Here is a 20,171-nt window from a genome sequence, read left to right as displayed (position 1 = left end):
ATGGAGTGGCAGTGGCTTGGCTTTTTCTTTCCCAGTGATCTTTGTATCTGTTTTCAAGATGAATGGATTAATTTGAAATCAAGTCAAGTCAAGTCAAGTCACTTTTTATTGTCATTTCAACCATAACTGCTGGTACAGTACACAGTAAAAATGAGACAACATTTTTCAGGACCATGGAGCTACATGAAACAGTACAAAAACTATACTGAACTACGTAAAAACAACACAGAAAAAAAACTACACTAGACTACAGACCTACCCAGGACTGCATAAAGTGAACAAAATAGTGATAAGCAAGACAATAGGCACAGAAGAGGGCAGTAAGTTGGTGTCAGTCCAGGCTCTGGGTATTGAGGAGTCTGAAGGCTTGGGGGAAGAAACTGTTACATAGTCTGGTCGTAACAGCCCGAAGGCTTTGGTGCCTTTTCCCCGAAGGCAGAAGGGAGAAGAGTTTGTATGAGGGTTGCATGGGGTCCTTCATAATGCTGTTTGCTTTATGAATGCAGCACGTAGTGTAAATGTCTGTGATGGCGGGAAGAGAGACCCCAATGATCTTCTCAGCTGACCTCACTATCTGCTGCAGGGTCTTACAATCCGAGATGGTGCAATTTCCGAACCAGGCAGTGATGCAGTTGCTCAGGATGCTCTCAATGCAACCCCTGTAGAATGTGATGAGGATGGGGGGTGGGAGATGGACTTTCCTCAGCCTTCTCAGAAAGTAGAGATGCTGCTGGGCTTTCTTTGCTACGGAGCTGGTGTTGAGGGACCAGGTGAGATTCTCTGCCAGGTGAACACCAAGAAATTTGGTGCTCTTAACGACCTCTACCGAGGAGCTGTCGATGTTCAGTGGAGAGTGGTCACTCCGTCCCCTCTTGAAGTCAACAACCATCTCTTTTGTTTTGTTCACATTCAGAGACAGGTTGTTGGCTCTGCACCAGTCCGTTAGCGGCTGTACCTCCTCTCTGTATGCTAACTCATCATTCTTGCTGATGAGACCCACCACGGTCGTGTCATCGGCGAACTTGATGATATGGTTCGAGCTGTGTGTTGCAGCACAGTTGTGGGTCAGCAGAGCGAACAGCAGTAGACTGAGCACACAGCCCTGGGGGGCCCCCGTGCTCAGGGTGATGGTGTTGGAGATGTTGCCTCCAATCCAGACTGACTGAGGTCTCCCAGTCAGGAAGTCTAGGATCCAGTTGCAGAGGGAGGTGTTAAGGCCCAGTAGGCTCAGCTTTCCAATCAATTTCTGAGGAATGATAGTGTTGAATGCTGAACTGAAGTCTATGAACAGCGTTCGAACATACGTGTCTTTTTTGTCCAGGTGGGTTAGGGCCAGGTGGAGGGTGATGGTAATGGCGTCATCAGTTGAACGGTTGGGACGGTACGCAGGGGGTCCAGTGAGGGGGGCAGCAGGGTCTTCATCGGCATGGAGGGGAGGAATTACACTGACATTGTTGAGCTAAACCTTTCCTAAGCTTCCTTGAAACTTTACTGAATATTACCATAACGTAAAATTTTATTTTGATATGTTTGATTACCATTGTTTACTTAAAGTGTGAATGTTTCACTTTCAGCTGCTGGCTTGGTATACCCGCCGAAGGACACAACATTGCTAGTGGAGAAAATGTGCTATTGTGGGCATTCTTACTTCCAGTCTCTTTGATGCTATTAGTGAACATGGTGATCTTTGGATTGATTATGTCCAAAATGATCTGCAACCAGAAAAACCTGAAGGCATACAGAGGGTAAGGCTCTGAGTGATGTTACTTGGAATTACAGAACATTGAACAGTACATTCAGAACACAAATTTGTGCCAACTGTGAAGCCAAATTATACTAAATCTCCTCCTCCTGCATATATTCCATATTCCTCTATTCCCTTCATATTCATGTGTCTACCTGAAACTTTTAAACTCTGCCAAACTACCTGCTTCCATTACTACCCATCAGAGCCTATTCCCATTGTAACCAAACTACCTGCTTCCACTGTGATTTAAAACAAAACCTTGTCCGTCACATCACCTTTAAACTTCTCCCATCTAACCTTAAAAACACGGTCTCTGTTGTTTCGGCATTTCTACCCTGGAGAAAAGATTCTCTCATAAGTATAAAAACTTCTATCAGGTTCTTCCCCAGCCTCTGATGCTCTGGGAAATAAACTTAAGTTTATCCAACATTTCCTTATTGTTCATACCCCCTAATCTGCTACCATTTCATAGTCTCCACATCCTTCTATAACAGGGTGACAAGAACCGCACACAATGCTCCAAGTGCATTCTGACTAAAGGTTTATATAGCTGCAGCATTATTTCCTTATTTTTATACCCAACACCCTACTAATGAAGGCAATCATTGCATCTGGAAAGTTAGAGGATTGGGAAGCTTTTAGAAACCAACAGAAGGCAACTAAAAAGCCATAAAGAGAGAAACGATGAAATCTGAAAGTAAACTACAAATGTAGTCAATAATATGAAAAAGGATATAAAACGGTTTTTCAGATATAGAAAGAGCAAAAGAGAGATGAGAGTAGGTATTGGACTGCTGGAATGATAGTAATGGGGGACAAAGAATTAGCAGATGAACTTAAGTTTTTACATCAGTCTTCACTGTGGAAGACACTGGTAGAATGTGACTGGGTTAGGGTGCAGAAGTGAATATCTTTGTGCCTGGGAAGGTCAAAAGTCTGAAGTAGGTAATTTACCCGACCAGATGGATTACACCCCGGGGTTCTGAAAGAGGTAGCTGAAGATATTGTGGAGGCATTAGTAATGATCTTTCGAGAATCGCTATATTCCAGAATGGTTCTGGAGGACTGGAAAATTGAGAATGTCACTCCACTCTTTAAGAAGTGAGGGCGACAGAAGAAAGGAACTCCTGGCTTCAGTGGTTGGGAAGATGTTGGGATTCATTATTAAGGATGAGGGTTCAGAGTACTTGGAGGCAAGTGACAAAATAGGCTAAAGTCTCTATGTTTTTCTTAAGGGGAAATTTTATCTGACAAATCAATTGGAATCCTTTGAGGAAATACTGTAACAGATAGGATAGACAAAGGAGAATCAGTGGATGTTGTTTAATTGGATTTTCAGAAGGCCTTTGACAAGGTGCTATGCATGAGGCTGCTTAACAAGAGCCCATGGTATTACAGGAAAGATACCAGCACAGATGGAAAGGTACTAGCAGGAGGCACAAAGAGGGAATAAAGGAAACCTTTTTTGGTTGGCTGCCAGTATCGAGAGGTGTTCCACAGAGATCGGTATTGGGACAGCTTCTTTTCACGTTATATGCCAATAATTTGCAGGAAGGAATTTGCGGCCAGATTTACAGACGATACAAAGATAGGTGGTGTTGAGGAAGGAGGTTGTCAACAGAAGGACTGAGCCAGACTGGGAGAATGTAGTGTAGGGAAGCGTTTGTTCATGCGCTTCCGTATAAGGAATAAAGGAGTGGACTATTTTCTATTTTATGGAAATGAGGCAAAGCAGCAGCAAGGTCATGAACCCCAGGCAAATTACAGAACAGGAGGTATTTGCTGTCTTGAGGTAGATTAGGGTGGATAAATCCACAGGGCCTCAAACAAGGAGTTCCCTTGAACTGTGGGAGGCAAATGCAGAAATTGCAAAGACCCTAGCAGAGATATTGAAATCATTTTTTGTGACAATCCTCCAGTAGACCGGAGGATAGATAATGTTGTTCTGCTATTTAAGAAAGGCTCTAAAAATAAAGCAGGAAGTTATAGGCTGGTGAGTCTAACATCAGTAGTGGCAAGGTTATTGGAAGATAGCCTAAGGGCTACATATATGAATATTTGGAAAAACATGGGTTGATTATGGATAGTCGGCATAGTTTGTGCGCGGAAAGTCATGTCTAACCAATCTTATAGAGCTTTTTGAGGAAGTTGCTAGGAAAGTTGATGAAGACAAGGCAGTGGACTTCGTCTACATGAACTTCGGTAAAGCATTTGACAAGATCCTGCATGGGAGGTTGGTCAGGAGTTTTCAGTTGCTCAGCATTAAAGATGACGTAGTGAATTGGATTAGACAATGTCCTTGTGGGAGGAGCCAGAGTGAAGTTGTAGATTGTTGCCTCTCTGACTGGAGACCTGCAACTAGTGGTGTGCTGCAGGGATCAGTGCTGGGTCCATTGTTGTTTGTCATTTATATGAACAATCTGGATGATAATGTGATAAACTGGATCAGCAAATATGCAGATGACACCAGGATCAAGGGTGTAGTGGATAGCGAGGAAGATTATCAGAGCTTGTGGTTGGATCTGGACTAGCTGGAAAAGTGGGCCGATAAATGGCAGATGGTAAAGGTATTGCGCTTCAGAAGTGCAAACCAGTACAGTGATTGGTAGGGCACTGAGGAGTGCAGTTGAACAAAGGGATCTGGGAATACAGGTCCATAATTCATTTAAAGTGGCAAGACAGGTAGATAGGGCCGTAAAGAAAGCGTTTGCCATTTTGGCCTTCATAAATCAAAGTATTCAATAAAGGAGATGGAATGTTATGTTGAAGTTGTATAAGATGTTGGTGAGGGCTAATTTGGAGTATTGTGTGCAGTTTTGGTCACCTACCTACAGGAAAGATGTAAGTAAGTTTGAAAGAGTGCAGAGAAAAATGACAACGATATTGCTGGGACTTACAAGGGAAGATTGAATAGGTTAAGACTTTATTTCTTGGAATGTAGAAGATTAAGGGGAGATTTGATAGAGATATACAAAATCATGAGAGGTGTAAATGCAAGCAAGCTTTTTCCACTGAGGTTGGGTGGGACTACAATCAGAGGTCATGGGTTAAAGTGAAAAGTTTAAGTCGAACATAAGGGGAAACTTCTTCACTCAGAGGGTCATAGGAGTGTGGAATGAGCTGCCAGTGCAAATGGTGCATGTGAGCTCAAGTTCAATGTTTAAGAGAAATTTGTTTAGGACCATGGACGGTAGGGGTATGGAGGGCTCTGATGATGCAGTTTGACAATGGGAGTAGGAGTTTAAATGGTGTCGGCATGGGCTAGATGGGCCAAAGGGCTTGTTTATATGTTGTTTTTCTATTACTTTAGGACTAGAATACAAAAACCAAGGATGAAAGGCCACTTTGAGGCATTGTCCAGAATATTGAAAGGCCTAGATAGAGTGGATATGGAGAGGATGTTTCCTATAGTCTAGGAATGGAGGGCACAACCTCAGAATAAAGGGATGTCCATTTAAAACAAAGAGGAGGAAAACATTTTAGCCAGAGGTTGGTGGATCTGTGGAATTCATTGCCACAGTTGGCTATGTAAGCTAAATCACTGGGTATATTTAAGACAGAGGTTGATAGGTTCATGATTAATCAGGATGTCAAAGGTTACGGGGAAAAGGCAGAAGAATGGGGCTGAATGGAATAATAAGTTGGTCAGGATGGAATTGCAGAGCTGACTCAATGTGCCAAATTGCCTAATATTGCCCTGATTGTATGTCTTATGGTCTTACGTGCTTTTTTTTTCCCACCATCTTATCCTCCTGCATTGCCACTTGCAGTATATGACAGACCTGGACCCAGGATCTCTCCATTCCTCAGTGCGATTCAGAGGCCAGCATTAAATGTATTCTTTCTCCTTTCATTTGACCTCTAACACCTCACTTGCCCAGATTAAGCTCCAGCTCCCACTTCTCTGCCTCAATCTATAACACATCCAGAAGTTACTGTGTTATTTGATAATCTTTTACACTGTCCACACTTGGACCGCCCTCAAATGTACCAATCCACCCATCTACATTTTCATCCAAATCATTGATGCATATCACAAACAGAGGTCCCAGTACTAATCCTTGCAGAACAGAACTGATCATGGACATCCAGCCTAAATAACAGCCTTTCACCGCTACTTTCTGTCTTCTATAGAGAAGCTAGTTCTGATTCCAGATTTGCAATTTACTCACCTTTATCTTCTAAATCAGCTTACGGTGAGGGACCTTGTCAAATGCTTTACTGAAAACCTTGAGGACTTATCTAATTTAATGATTTTCTGAAGACTCAGCCCTCCAATACTACCTCTTCTTAATCTCAAAATGTCCCAATGCATCAGTATGCTCCACACTGATTTCACTACTTTCCAAATCCTTCTCAGTAAATATTGAGATTAAGGACATGTTTAGTACTTAAGATAAGACCATAAAATATAGGAGCAGAAGTAGGCCATTCAGCCCATCAAGTCTGCTTCGCCATTCAATCATGGGCTGATCCAATTCTTCCAGTCATCCACACTCCCCTGCTTCATCCTATACCCTTTGATACCCTGGCTAATCAAGAACCTATCTATCTCTGCCTTAAATATACCCGATGCCTTGGCCTCCACAGCCACTCATGGCAACAAACTCCGCAGATTTACCACCCTCTGACTAAAGTAATTTCTCCACATCTCTGTTATAAATGAATGTCCTTCAAACCTGAAGTCATGCCTTCTTGTCCTAGAATCCCCTACCATGGGATTTGCCATATCTAATCTGTTCAGGCCTTTTAACATTTGGAATGTTTCTATCAGATCCCTCCTCATTCTCCTGAACTCCCGAGAATACAAACCAAGAGCTGCCAGATGTTCCTCATACGGTAACCCTTTCATTCCTGGAATTATTTTGTGTCTTCTCTGAACCCTCTCCAATGTCAGTATATCCTTTCTAAAATAAGGAACCCCAAACTGCACACAATACTCCAAGTGTGATCTCACGAGTGCCTTATAGAGCCTCAATATCACATCCCTGCTCTTATATTCTATACATTTAGAAATGAATGTCAACGTTGCATTTGCCTTCTGCACCACCAACTCAACCTGCTGGTTAACCTTTAGGGTATCCTGCACCAGGACTCCCAAGTCCCTTTGAATCTCTGCATTTTGAATTCTCTTTCCATCTAAATAATAGTCTGCCCATTTATTCCTTCCACCAAAGTGTGTGACCATACACTTTCCGGCATTGTATTTCATTTGCCACTTCTCTGCCTATTCCCCTAAACTGTCTAACTCTCTTTGCAGGCTCTCTGTTTCCTCAACACCACACACTTGTTCACCTATCTTTGTATCATTGGCAAATTCAGCCACAAATCCATTAATACCATAGTCCAAATCATTGACATACATCGTAAAAAGCAGCAGTCATAACACCGACCCCTGTGGAACATCATTGGAAACTGGCAGCCAGCCAGAATAGGATCCCTTTATTCCCACTCACTGTTTTCTGCTGATCAGTCAATGCTCCACCCACGCTATCAACTTCCCTGTAATTCCATGAGAACTTATCTTGCTAAGCAGCCTTATGTGCGACACCTTGTTAAAGGCCTTCTGAAAATCCAAGTACACCACGTCTACTGCATCTCCTTTGTCTACCCTGCCTGTAATTTCCTCAAAGAATTGCAGTAGGTTAGTCAGGCAGGATTTTCCTTTCAGGAAACCATGCTGGCTTTGGCCTATAATGTCATGTGCCTCCAGTTACTCTGTAATCTCATCCCTAACAATCAACTCCAACAACTTCTCAACTACTGATGTCAGGCTAACAGGTCTATAGTTTCCTTTCTGCTGCCTTACACCCTTCTTAAATAGCGGAATAACATTTGCAATTTTCCAGTCATGCAGTACAATGCCAGTTACTCTGATCCCAAGCATGCATTCCCTCTTTTATTGTTGAGTGGACCTACCCTTTGTTGTGTTACCCTCATATTTTCTTACTATATTTATAAATTGCCTTGGGAATCTCCTCGATCCTGCTCACTAAAGACATTTCATGGCCTCTGTTTGGCCTACTTAATTGCCTTCTTGAACACTCCTACTATTGGCAAGGGCCGCCTAATTTTAGCTTCTAAAGCCTCACATTTGCTTCCTTTTCCTTCCTATCTAAATTTAGGACTTCTCAGGTCATCCAAGGTTCCCTTACCTTACTATCATTCTCCTTACCTTAAGTTTATGCTGTGGCATTGAGTTCTGCGCAATCAAATCAGGGGTTCACAACCTGGGGTCCACAGGCTCCTCTGTAAATGACAGGGGTCCAGGGCATGAAAAAAGCTGGGAACCCCTAATCCAAACTAACCAATGTTTCCATCCCACTCACAATACTAATGAAGAGTTGGCAAGTGTTGAGGTTGTAATGATACTTGTGCATGGGCGTTTTAAAAGTTGGAATTACAAACAAATTAAAATTATTAATGTAAAAATATTTGGAATAAAATTCAGGTACTTCTTTAAAATTCCATTAATTGTATGACTTGTAGTGAGTACAATGAGCTTTCAAGTGCTTGTAACTGTATCATGGGGAACTAATGCAGTTACAAACCACTGACTAAAATCACTCATTTCATGCATAATGGAAAGAATACATGTTCCATGGCTTAATTGTCATATTTTGAGTTCATAAAATCATAAATGAACCTCAGCATTGAACAGAAAGAAAATCTTTTAGCATTACGATTGAATCATATCTGAAAATCACCTGAAGTGCTTTGAGAACTGAATTTAACTGAAGCTTATCTTTATTTTTATAGAGAATTTAAGAAAACTCTTCAAAAGAATTTTGCCGTAATATTTGCTAACACGGTGACATTGGGCATCAGCTGGGTCATTGGTTATTTAATGCTTATTAACGCAACATACAAATATTTCAGCACACTGTTTTGTATATTGAACTCTTTCCAGGTAAGGGAACTCAAAACAAATGTATTTTTAAAGTACTCTCAACCCTAGCAGTGTGTTATTAACTTCTGGCATCAACATGGAAGGTGCCAGGTTTTTGCTGGACTCCGTTTTTCACTGACAACCAACATATCACATTTATTGCACTACAAATTACCCTGTACAGTGTGAACTACTTGGCACATTGATACCATTGGCTTTCCTTCAAATACATTTTGATTGCTCTGGAACTCTGCCAGAAGATAACAGGGTGCTCAACATATCATAATTACCTGTGCAGCACTGAATTTTCAAGCCAATGGGTTCCTGCTCCAGCTGGAAGGCGAGCGCTTGTTATACTGTTCATATACCAATAATATATCAGAGTACAGTAATGAGTAACTTTAGAGCCGATGCGTCCTCTCGATCTAGACAAGCATAGTTGTGATCAAAAAACAAATTGCAAAGAAGTTTCTGTATCTATATTCATCCCGAGTTGTGCTTGAAATTATGTCAAAACTGGGATAAAAATTAGCATTGGTTCATTATTGTAATATTTACCAACACAGAATGGAAAGACTGTGTTTGTGTGCTGAACAGGAGAGGGGAGAAGAGAGAATGACCAAGGTGGAAAGGGCTTTTGATTATGTAGGCTGCTTTCCCCAAGGGAGTGAGAAGTATAGATTAATTCAGTGGAGGGGAGCAATTCCGTGTGGTCTTGTGTAAAGCAGTTGCCATACTAAGCTGTATTGCATCTATATCCGATCCTTCTATTGTACAACTGCAAAAATAGCTAAATTTGTCTAGCCTTTTGAGCAGCAGAGGCATTGGTGTGCTTTCTTGTCCATATCACCCATGCAGCCTGATCAGGAATACTTATACCTAGGAAATGAAGCACTTAACCTTTACCATCATGAATTAGCACCACTGACACAGACAGGTGCATGTAGTCCATTTCACTTCCTGAAAACAATGACCAGCTTCTTCAATTGAGAAAGCAGTTGTCATCTTGACACCATGCTACTTGCCTCGCTACTTCTTTCTTGTACTCCACCTCATCATCATTTATCCACCCCATGGCACAGGTGTCACCTGCAAACCTGCAAATGGAATTAGAGGAGAACCTAGCCACACAGTCATGAGTGTGTAGAAAGTATGGAGCTGAGAACAGAGCCTTGTGGGGTTTAGTACTGAGGATAATCGTGGAGGAGATTATGTCAACTGGCCTTACTGATTTCAGCCGTTGGCCAGGAAATAAAAAAGACCCATTTGCAGAGGAGTGTCCAGAGTTCTTCGTCCAGAAGTTTAAAGATGAGTTTCTTTTAGAATTATCACCTTTCACGCTGATGCTTGAAGAAGCTGACATGAAAATATATGCTTTCTGTTATTCAGACAAATTTAGGACTGAATTTATCGGTCTTATTTCCCAATATAAACACTTGAAATTGCATTTATTAAAATAATTAATCACTGTTGCTTTCGGAAAAATTCATATCATATATAAGTGATTAACTTGGGAATGTATAATCTTAAAGACTTGATGTTTGTGTTTTAGGGAGTTTTTATTTTCGTCCTGTGCATAATGAACATAAAGGGATTTAGAGACCGAATGAAGCAACCACTGCAAATACTTAAAAAGGAAAAACGGACCAACATCTCAATGAGCAGACTTATTGTGAAAGGTGATTAACACAACTGCTCGCAATTAATATATTTTGGACATTGCAGTAGGAGTGTTTTGATAATGTTATTAGAGTTTTTTCCTTATTGAACATTGTGGGATGTACTGTCTTCATTCGATATTAATACCAATTGATATTGTTGCCAGAACAACAGTGGTGTGCTGTGAAGAGCAATGTTAGAGTGAAACTCCAATGCATAAAGCAAGGACATTGTAGAAACAGGAGAAATGGTGATTGAAATCAGATCACCATGGTAAAGCTACTCAAGATTGTATCCCATCTGTACTAAATGGCTAATCTTTCAGCATTAACCTGAAAAATTCAGGAAAATTTGAATAATTTGGTACTCACAAGCAGGAACATGTCAGCAAAAATCACAAGGGTGTTTAAAAGCAATTTTTTAAATGTCTTTAAACCCCCATTAATTGATGGGGCAAATGAATCTTGAATGGCATGAGGTGACAGACTGCAAATGAGTAGAGAAGTCATTTTGATATCTGATGGTCGGCATGTTGGAAGCAGTTAATCAGCAAAGCAAGACTACAGTCAAAAAGTCAACCACAGCACTAGATGAAGTCTTATATTCAATGTGAAGTGTGACTTTATATCATTCTTAAAGTTGGAAATTAATTACTAAAGCTGATACTTTCAAAGCCTTATAACATTTTATTACCATTTGGATTGTTAAATAAAGCTGTTATATAATGGACCTTTGTGTATGGCTCAGTCTTTCCCATTATCTGACAAGCAAAAGTTAAGTGAATTTTACTTACAATAACACTGCATATCTGCTATTTAAAGAGCATCCTGTTATGGTTCCGGTTGGCCATTCCCCTTTAACACTTCTTTCTCCCTGATTATGCCCCAATTTCAGTCAATTGCTGCTAGTTTACCCAATTACCATACATCTGGCTTTCATCAGAGACTGCGAAATAAATACAATAGCGATTCTATCACAGGTTACCAGTTCATTGGTCAGTTCTCGTGTGATACTTCGTTCCCTGTTCTGATTAGAATCGGTAGTTCTAAGTTCCGCTCTAGTTTCTAGAGAGTCCCTGTGAATCCCGTCTCCTTGTCAAGATCCCTCTGGTTTTCTGCTGTACGTTCAAGTCTACGCCAGCCTCCCCAACTGAGTCGACGTGCCAGCATTTGGGTTCTCCTCCGTCACCCCCGTGTAACACATCCAAGGTTCATTATTCTAGCTAATGTTTGAATCCAGCTCAGTTAGACAAGCTCATATCCCAAAAAGTAAATTTCAATCCAAAACTTTCATGTATGTGTCATTTAAGATTTATACCTCCAGCCACTATAACATATAGCCACCTGGTGGTGTAGTGGCTGCGCTAGACTTCGGGGCGAGAGGTCCTGAGTTCGAATCCAGCCAGATCCCTTGCATGCTCAACCTCGTTTTTAAGAAAAAAACAAACCTGGAGAGGGATGGGCTTTGCCAGATGCCCAAGACACACCATATGATGAGCACACCAAAAAGATCAGCTCAAAAAGTTTGTCCCGACGACTCCACTAGGAATTAAGGGCACATGCACCACTATAATGTATCAATCAAATCAAATCAATTATAATTATCATTCAAATCATACATGGATACAAATGAGCCAGCATTCTTCCGGGGCCAAGGTTCAAAAATATACACGCACATTCAAAAATATTGAGAAAGAGAATAAAAACATAGTCACTTAAGAAAAGACATTTTTATTCCAAGACCCTGAGCAACAAGTCCCACAAATTGGCAGCACCGACGGGAGAGACTCAACTGGACACCATGCTACAACACAAGCCAGTGGCTTAAGGCCTAGTCCTCACTACAACTGAGGCAACATTTCTTCCTCTCTGCCTGTCTCACCACCAAGCAAGGGAAGCAGACTGCAGCAAGGCACAGATGCCTTGTGCAGGAAGGCACAGATTCGACTGTACTTCCTAAGAAGGGTGGCGTCATTCAATGTCTGTAGTGAGATGTTGAAGATGTTCTATAGGTCAGTTGTGGAGAGCGCCCTCTTCTTTGTGGTGGCGTGTTGGGGAGGAAGCATTAAGAAGAGGGACGCCTCACATCTTAATAAGCTGGTAAGGAAGGCGGGCTCTGTCGTGGGCAAAGTACTGGAGAGTATAACATCGGTAGCTGAGCGAAGGGCGCTGAGTAGGCTACAGTCAATTATGGATAACTCTGAACATCCTCTACATAGCACCATCCAGAGACAGAGAAGCAGTTTCAGCGACAGGTTACTATCGATACAATGCTCCTCAGACAGGATGAAGAGGTCAATACTCCCCAATGCCATTAAGCTTTACAATTCTACCGACAGGACTTAAGAACTTTTTAAAAGCTATTATTAATGCTTTTTGAGATAGTGATTTAGATGCATATCATATTTTTTACTGAGTTAAGTATTGTATGTAATTAGTTTTGCTACAACAAGTGTATGGGACATTGGAAAAAAGTTGAATTTCCCCATGGGGATGAATAAAGTATCTATCTATCTATCTATCTATCAATCAATGTCCAACATGTGGGGCACAGTGCAGATCGTCTCTTTGAGTTGCCCTTAGAAAGTGAAGGTAAAATATGAACCGAACCTTAGCCTGTCATGTAGCAGTCTTAATATTTGCAGCTCGGATTATTTGCGCAAATGCACTCCGCCCTTCAGCTGCAATGTCGTTTTAGGACTTTGCTATTTTCTAGTAGAACGACACACTGCTTCAGATTCACAGCAGTTTCTGTAGATGCTGGAAACTCTGAGCAACACGCACAAAATGCTGAAGGAATTCAATAAATAAGGCAGCATCTATGGAAGGAAATGAGTCTTGAAGAAGGATCTCAGTCCAACATGTTAACTGTTCATTCCCCACCATAGATACTGCTTGAGTTCCTCCAGCATTTCTGTGTGTGTTGACCATTTCGGATTGCACTGTTCCCACAGGACTTCTCTATCTTTCTCTGTTGTGGTGTCACACAGTCTGGGAACAGGCTCTTCACCATATCTCAGATTCAGTTTATTGTCATTTAAAAACCACAAATGCAATGCAGTTAAAAAATGAGACAACGTTCCTCCAGAATGATATCAACAAAGCACATGACAAAACAGACTACACCAGAAAATCCACATAATGTTTGGCAATCAGGCAATCCCCGATCCAGGGTCCGGAGAGGCTGCTGCGTATTAATATCACACTACTGTCTCAGTGCGTTCCCCGGAAGGGAGCTCCAAATCCACCAGACAAAACAAGACCAAAAACTAAAGCTACAAGACCTGCACAAAACCATATAGTTACAACAGTGCAAGTAATACCATAATTTGATAAAACACAGACCATGGACACAGTAAAAATAGTCCAAAGATGTTAAAAGACTATAAGTTCAAAAGAAACCACCACACAGTTTCCACAAGTCCTCAGGGTCCCGATAGACTTGTCATCCCACGCAGGCGGCAGAAGGGAATACCCTTGCTATGGACTTCCACGGCACCGCCCGACTCAGCCTCGTAGACACAGCACACAATGAAAGCTCCGTCGATCCCAGCCTCGCAGACACAGCACTCACTGAAAGCGACCTGACCACAGCAGACTCTGAGTCCGTCAAACCTCCGAGCCAACGACCATCCCCTCTGGCACATCTTCTCTGAGCATCATCCTCTGCCGAGTGTATTAAGACGCCACCGGCAACGCCATCCTGAGGACAGGGGGCCTGTTCTTCTCAGCAGAGACCCGGACATCACAGCAGCAGCAGCAATGAAAAGGGCCTTCCTGGAGATTTCCAGATGTTGCTCCGTGCTCCCACGTCCGTTTTTCATTAGATTAGGATTGCGCATCTGACCAACTATCAAGCACCCATGCACACTAATCTCGTTTTTCTTCTCTTGGCTCCATTGAATCCCTTCCAATAGGTCTCTGGAGTGGCCCTTGTATTGGCAGGAGTTCCAGACAGTGTATCTTTTGCTTGTCATTATGGAACAAATCCAATATCAAAGTTTTGTAGTCCGGCCAAATCCAGTCACGCTTGATGATAAGCAATTAAATAACTCATTGGAGCAGGACAATTTGCAATGAAACTTGGATCAAATGTGTGCACCAAAGAACGCTGAATGATTTGTAACCAAGTTCATCAGGAAAGTCTGAAGTCTGGTTTCCTCTGAGATCTCAGAAGGCAGACTACAGCCTATTTAATATATTCTCTGTGTTATCTGAGAACACTGGTTAAGGTGAAGTCTGATGAAAGTATGCACTGCAGAATTAGCCATGTCTCTAGCTGAACCAGTTACAACGGTACCATCTACCAGGCCGAATGAAAAATTATCCACATATGTCCACGTCCTTGAAAAGCAGGACCATTCTGTCTACTTTCAATTAAAAGCAGAGTGATGGTAAGTGTAAACAGAAGTACGACCAAGCAGCATTCACTCACTGTTGCCTAGTTTGAGTCCCAACCTCCTTCAGCATACTTATGAATGACCTTCTCTCCATAAGCTAATGGAAGGATGTTTGCTGACAAAAGATTTAATTCCATCTGCAACTCCCCAGAAATTGAAAAGTTCCATCTCTTTGTGCAGCATTCAGGTCTGCCTTCACTCCTTTCCCTGCTTCTTCCCTGCCACTTCATACTGATGCTCTTCACCCACCCAATGCCTTCAATCCAATTTCTGATCTACCATCTCTTTTCCACTCTCCAAGTCCACAGGCCTCCACTTTACCAATCCTATCCCTCCCCTCACCCTCACAGGCTTTTGATCATTTTACCTGTAGTGCCATTTGTTTAAAAATCTCAGTCCCACAAAACTCACATCAGAAATTTGCACCAATAATCAGGACACAGCGAGCCGACCCCCTGAGGATCACTTTCCATTTAGGGAAGGGTGAGCATCAAGCAAAAAGCCCCATTTCTGCTGAATGATTAGCAGCCAAACTAATTTAACACAGCCTCACATCTGCAGCCCTTTCAGAGGCTTTGTCCAGAGAGTTTGTGCAGAGGGAATACTTAGAAAATACTGGAGCACGGTATATAAATGCTGTAACTTATTTTCCTTGCTAAGGATGTGACAATATGATAACTTTGTTTTGAATGTTTCAATGGCCACATCAGCATTGTTGTCACTTATATTGCCAGACCTTGAAACACAAAACAGGCCAAGGAGAAGGAGAAGCGGGATTTTCAGAAACAACCCTGCTTACTATGGGTTTCACAGTGGGAGGAGACTGCTGAGAAGGGCAGATCACAGAAGACCAGAGCATATGGGCAGGATTAGCTTCCAAACTGGTATTTCAGGAGATATGGGCTGTTGTGTCAGTCATACAATTGTGGCCAAGAATAGAGAAGTCCACAGACTGCTGAACACAGTGCTAATGCTTGATCAGTAACCATTAACATTCTCAACTTCTTTGCATATCAAATATTTCAGAGTTCTTTCAATGTACCTGCAAGTTTCTGCAAATAGAAACACACAAAGATTTCTTTCCTTAGGTGGTCTCTTAAAGTTTAAGGAAGATTTGCTTCCACTCTAATTTTGTGGGTTCATCAGTGACTGAGGAAGCCAATGTATGCACTGACAAATCTTCCAGAGATCAGGCAAGCGTTGGCCAATGCGGTGACTGAAGAGGAAGTCTGCTCCTTCTGTTGTGAATGGAAGGTACTTGATGCCTGACTTTGAAGTTCTCAGCACCATCCCCAATGCTCCCTATCCATCGGAGGCTATCAGAACTTTTGCATCTTTTTGGATCCCTACAGGAATTTCCCATAAGCAAACCATATTTAAGTTAAACATCTCCCAAACTAACCATATCACAAATTACAACGGGAGATAGAAAACGCAATGTTACAATGGTCGTGGGGGAATTTCAATATGCAGGCAGATGAGGAAAATCACATTGGTGCTGGATCCCAAAAGGGGCAATTTCTAGAATGCCTATGAGATGGCTTTTTAGAGCAGTGCATGGTTGAGTTTACTAGGGGATCAGCTATTCTGGATTGAGTGTTATGCAATGAACTGGAATTGATCAGAAAGATTAAGGTGAAAGAACCTTAGGGGCCAGTGGTCATAACATGATCAAATTCACCCTGAAATTTGAGAAGGAGAAGCTAAAATCAGACGTATCAGTATTACAGTGGAGGAAAGGGAATTACAGAGGGATCGGAGAGGAGTTGGCCAAAATTTACTGGAAAAGAACTCTGGAATTTCTGAAAGTAATTTGGAAGTCACAGGATTTATACATCCCAAATAGGAAGTATTCTAAAGACAAGGTGACACAGCTGTGGCTAACAAAAGAAGTCAAAGCCGACATAAAAGGCAAAAAGAGGGCAGAAACAGAGCACAAATTAGTGGCAAGTCAGAGAATTTGGAATCTTGCCTGACAAATCTGTTGGAATTCTTTGAACGATAACCATAATAGACAAAGGAGAGTTGGTTGATGTGGTGTACTTGGATTTTCAGAAGGCCTTTGACAAACAGCCATACATGAGGCTGCTTAACAAGATACCAACCCAAGGTATTACAGGAAAGATTCTAATATGGATACAGCTGTGGCTGATTAGCAGGAGGCAAAGAGTGGTGACTAGTGGTGTTCCACGGGACCTGTGATGGGACCAATACTTTTAACGTTATATGACAATGATTTGGATGACAGATTTGATGACTTTGTTGCAAAGTTTGCAGACAATACAAAGATAGGAGGAGAGGCAGGTAGTTTTATGGAAGCAGAGAGGCCATAAAGACTTAGATTAGGAGAATAGGCAAAGAAGTAACAGATGGAATACAGTGTTGGGAAGTGTATGATCATGCACTTTGGTAGAAGAAATGAAACGGTTGACTATTTTCTAAGTGGAGAGAAAATTTTAAAAAACCGTGGCACAAAGGGACTTGGGAGTTCTTGTGCAGGATTCCCTAAAGGTTAATTTGCAGGTTGAGACTGTGGTGAGGAAGGTAAATACAGTGTTAGCATTCATTTCAAGTGAACTAGAATATAAAAGCGAGGATGTAATGTTGAGGTTTGTAAAACACTAGTGAGGCCTCACTTAGAGTATTGAGAGCAGTTTTGGGCCCCTTATCTTAGAAAGGATGTGTTGAACCTGGAGAGGGTTCAAAGGAGGTTCAAGAAAATAATTCCAGGATTGACTGGCTTGTCATATGAAGAGCGTTTGATGGCTCTGGGCCTGCATTCACTGGAATTCAGAAGAATGTGGGGTGACCTCATCGAAACCTATCGAATGCTGAAAGGCCTTCCTAGAGTGGATGAGGAGAGGATGTTTCCTGTGTTGGTAGAGTCTAAGACCAGAGGACACAGCCTCAGAATAGAGGGGTGTCCTTTTAGAATAGAGATGAAGAGAAATTTCTTTAGCCAGAGTGTGGTGAATCTATGGATCTCATTGCCTTAGGCAGATGTGGAGGGCAAGTCTGTACGTATATTTAAGGCAGGGGTTGATAGATTCTTAAATGGTCAGGGCATGAAGGGATACAGGGAAAAGGCAGAAGATTGGGGTTGAGAGGAAAAATGTATCAGCCATGATGAAATGGCAGAGCAGACTAGAGGGGCCAAATGGCCTAATTATGTTCCTATATCTTATAGTCTTAAAGTCTTATATAAGAAGGAAATCCCAGAACTGCATCAATAACAACATTTAAAAGACATTTTGACAAGTTTACGGGTAGGAGATGTTTAGTGGAATATGGTCTAAATGCAGGAAAATGTGCTCGCTTGGTGAGTCCCATAGTCTGTACAGAGGAGCTGGGTGCAAGAGCCTATTCCATTCTGTAATAGTCCATAGCTCTGAAGTTCATTTCATGTCAACAGCTACAGTACATTGGTATCAGACTATACCTCTAGTAATTTAGATGCTCTTATCTTATTTAACTCCGTAGTATGTATGACTGCAAGGTATCACCTCACTGATTAAAACTTTGGAATGTGTGGTTAAGATAAACAAGACCCAGGTCAAGATGGATTGAAGTAAAAACAAAGATTATATTGTAGAAGTTGAGCTATCTACCTTAATTATAGATGAGAAAGAGGCTATGTGAGGCAGTGAAGAATGTGAACTGTAAATTACCCACAATTGAGCATATGACTACTGATAAGGTTTCACATTAGCGATCTTTGCACCATGCCCTCACTTCATTCAGTGTTTCCCGTAATTCACTGCAAATTGTTGATGCCAGGTTGTTGTGATAGTCTGCAATAATCATAGATTCCTATTTCTAAATTCTCCTGAATACCCTGAACTGTCTCAGAAGCAGAATTCAGGCAGAGATAACGGAAACTAGAGTGGCAGAATAATCAGACTTGATTTCACTGGCCTCTTTTAAAAAAATATTTCATAAATTTGAGTTCGCCTTAAAAATCACAAGATCATGGAAAAGTTACAGCATTAAGGAGGTGATTTAACCCAATCCAGCTCAATCCAGTGAAAATCATTTCCCAGCCACTCCCCACAACCCGGCAATATCTGTCCTTTTATCTACCTATCCACCCTTCTATTTAATGCCATCATCGAATCCACCTCCACTTCTGCCCTGGTTGTGCAGTCCAGATCCTAAACATCTGCTTTCTGGAATGGTTCAGTCAAGAATCATTCACACTCATTTCAACTGGGTCAAAAAGTGAAGCATTTACGTTTGGAGACACAAGAGACTACAGATGTTGGGACCTGGACCACTTGGGAATTCAGCAGGTACAGACAGCAACTATGGAGGGAAAGGAACAGTTGATATTTTGCATCAAGACCCATCATATGGACTGAAGGAAAAAGGGGCAATAACCAGTAGAAAGAGGTGGAGGGAAGGGGTGGAAAGCGAGCTAGCAGCTAATAGGTGGATCCAAGTGAGCAGAATGATAAGCAGATGGAAGGGGAAGAGCATATTGATGTCAGAAGCCAGGAGGTTAGAGGGCTAAGGAGATGGCTGCTAATTGGAGAGGACAGTGCGGCATGGAATGAAAGGAGGGAAGTAGTGAAGGTATACCAGTTGGAGGAGTGTGTGGGTGATTCTCAGCTGGAAGGAGTGGGGGGAATGGAGAGGAAGACGACTGTGGACGTAGTAGATCAGGAGACAGGGAAAATGCACAGACGAAGACTGGTTACTGGAAGTTTGAGGTTTCAGTGTTTACATACTCCTCCCACTGAGAGTCAAAGGCTTCAAAGTGCATTTATTACCAGAGTATGTATACATTATGCAACCTTGAGAGTTGAATGCTAACAGGCAGCCACAAAGCAAGGAACCTGAGGGAACACAATTAAAAACAGAAAGACCAACATCCAATGCACAGAGAAAAAAAGGAAAACTCAACTCATGCAGACAATCCTCCCTAGTCACCCCACCCATTCCCCGCAACCTGGACCCACCTATCACCTGCCTGCTCTTGCTCCACTCCTTCCTTCTATCTTTTTCCAGTTAAATCCCCTCTTCCCTTCAATCCTGGTGCAGGGTGTCGACGTGGAGTGTCTACAGCTGATCTTTCACAGCAAGAGAGAGAGAGGGGTCTGCTCTCCTTGCAGGTGTTGTTTGCTCACATTGCTTGGTTGAATGGTGCATGGCACTTTAATGCACTCTCTGGTTGTGCAACATCTCAATACAACCAAATTATGAACATTGCTTCTGACATCATCTAACCACAATAGTCATCATTTGATCAGGGTTTGGTGATCTGATGCCCAAAGCATCTCTTTGTTCCATTAAGGCCCTGGTTCTCATGGCAATGATACCAGGAGAAACCTCATCTCCAGGGGCCTGTTAGTCCCTTTCGTATTACAAAACACAGAAACCCTACAGCACAATACAGGCCCTTCAGCCCACAAAGTTGTGCCGTACATGTACTTTAGAAATTACCTGGGGTTACCCATAGCTCCCTTTTTCTAAGCTCC

At 42.0% G+C, this 20,171-nt stretch overlaps 1 protein-coding gene across 1 annotated transcript in view; it reads left to right on the top strand.

Annotated features, from left to right (window-relative positions):
- Positions 1-10,982, top strand: part of LOC140724597 (uncharacterized) — a 91,239-nt gene extending 80,257 nt beyond the window's left edge. Inside the window, exons 14-16 of the mRNA XM_073039022.1 lie at positions 1,575-1,745; positions 8,507-8,657; positions 10,189-10,982. Of these exons, the coding sequence (XP_072895123.1) occupies positions 1,575-1,745; positions 8,507-8,657; positions 10,189-10,323 (457 nt within the window). The 3' untranslated portion in view covers positions 10,324-10,982. The remainder of the gene's footprint in view (positions 1-1,574; positions 1,746-8,506; positions 8,658-10,188) is intronic.
- The last annotated feature ends 9,189 nt before the right edge of the window (positions 10,983-20,171 follow it).

Source organism: Hemitrygon akajei, chromosome 3, assembly GCF_048418815.1.
Source record: "Hemitrygon akajei chromosome 3, sHemAka1.3, whole genome shotgun sequence".
Taxonomy (NCBI): domain Eukaryota; kingdom Metazoa; phylum Chordata; class Chondrichthyes; order Myliobatiformes; family Dasyatidae; genus Hemitrygon; species Hemitrygon akajei.
The sequence above is the reverse complement of the archived record's forward strand: the minus strand, read 5'-3'. Positions and strand labels throughout refer to the sequence as shown.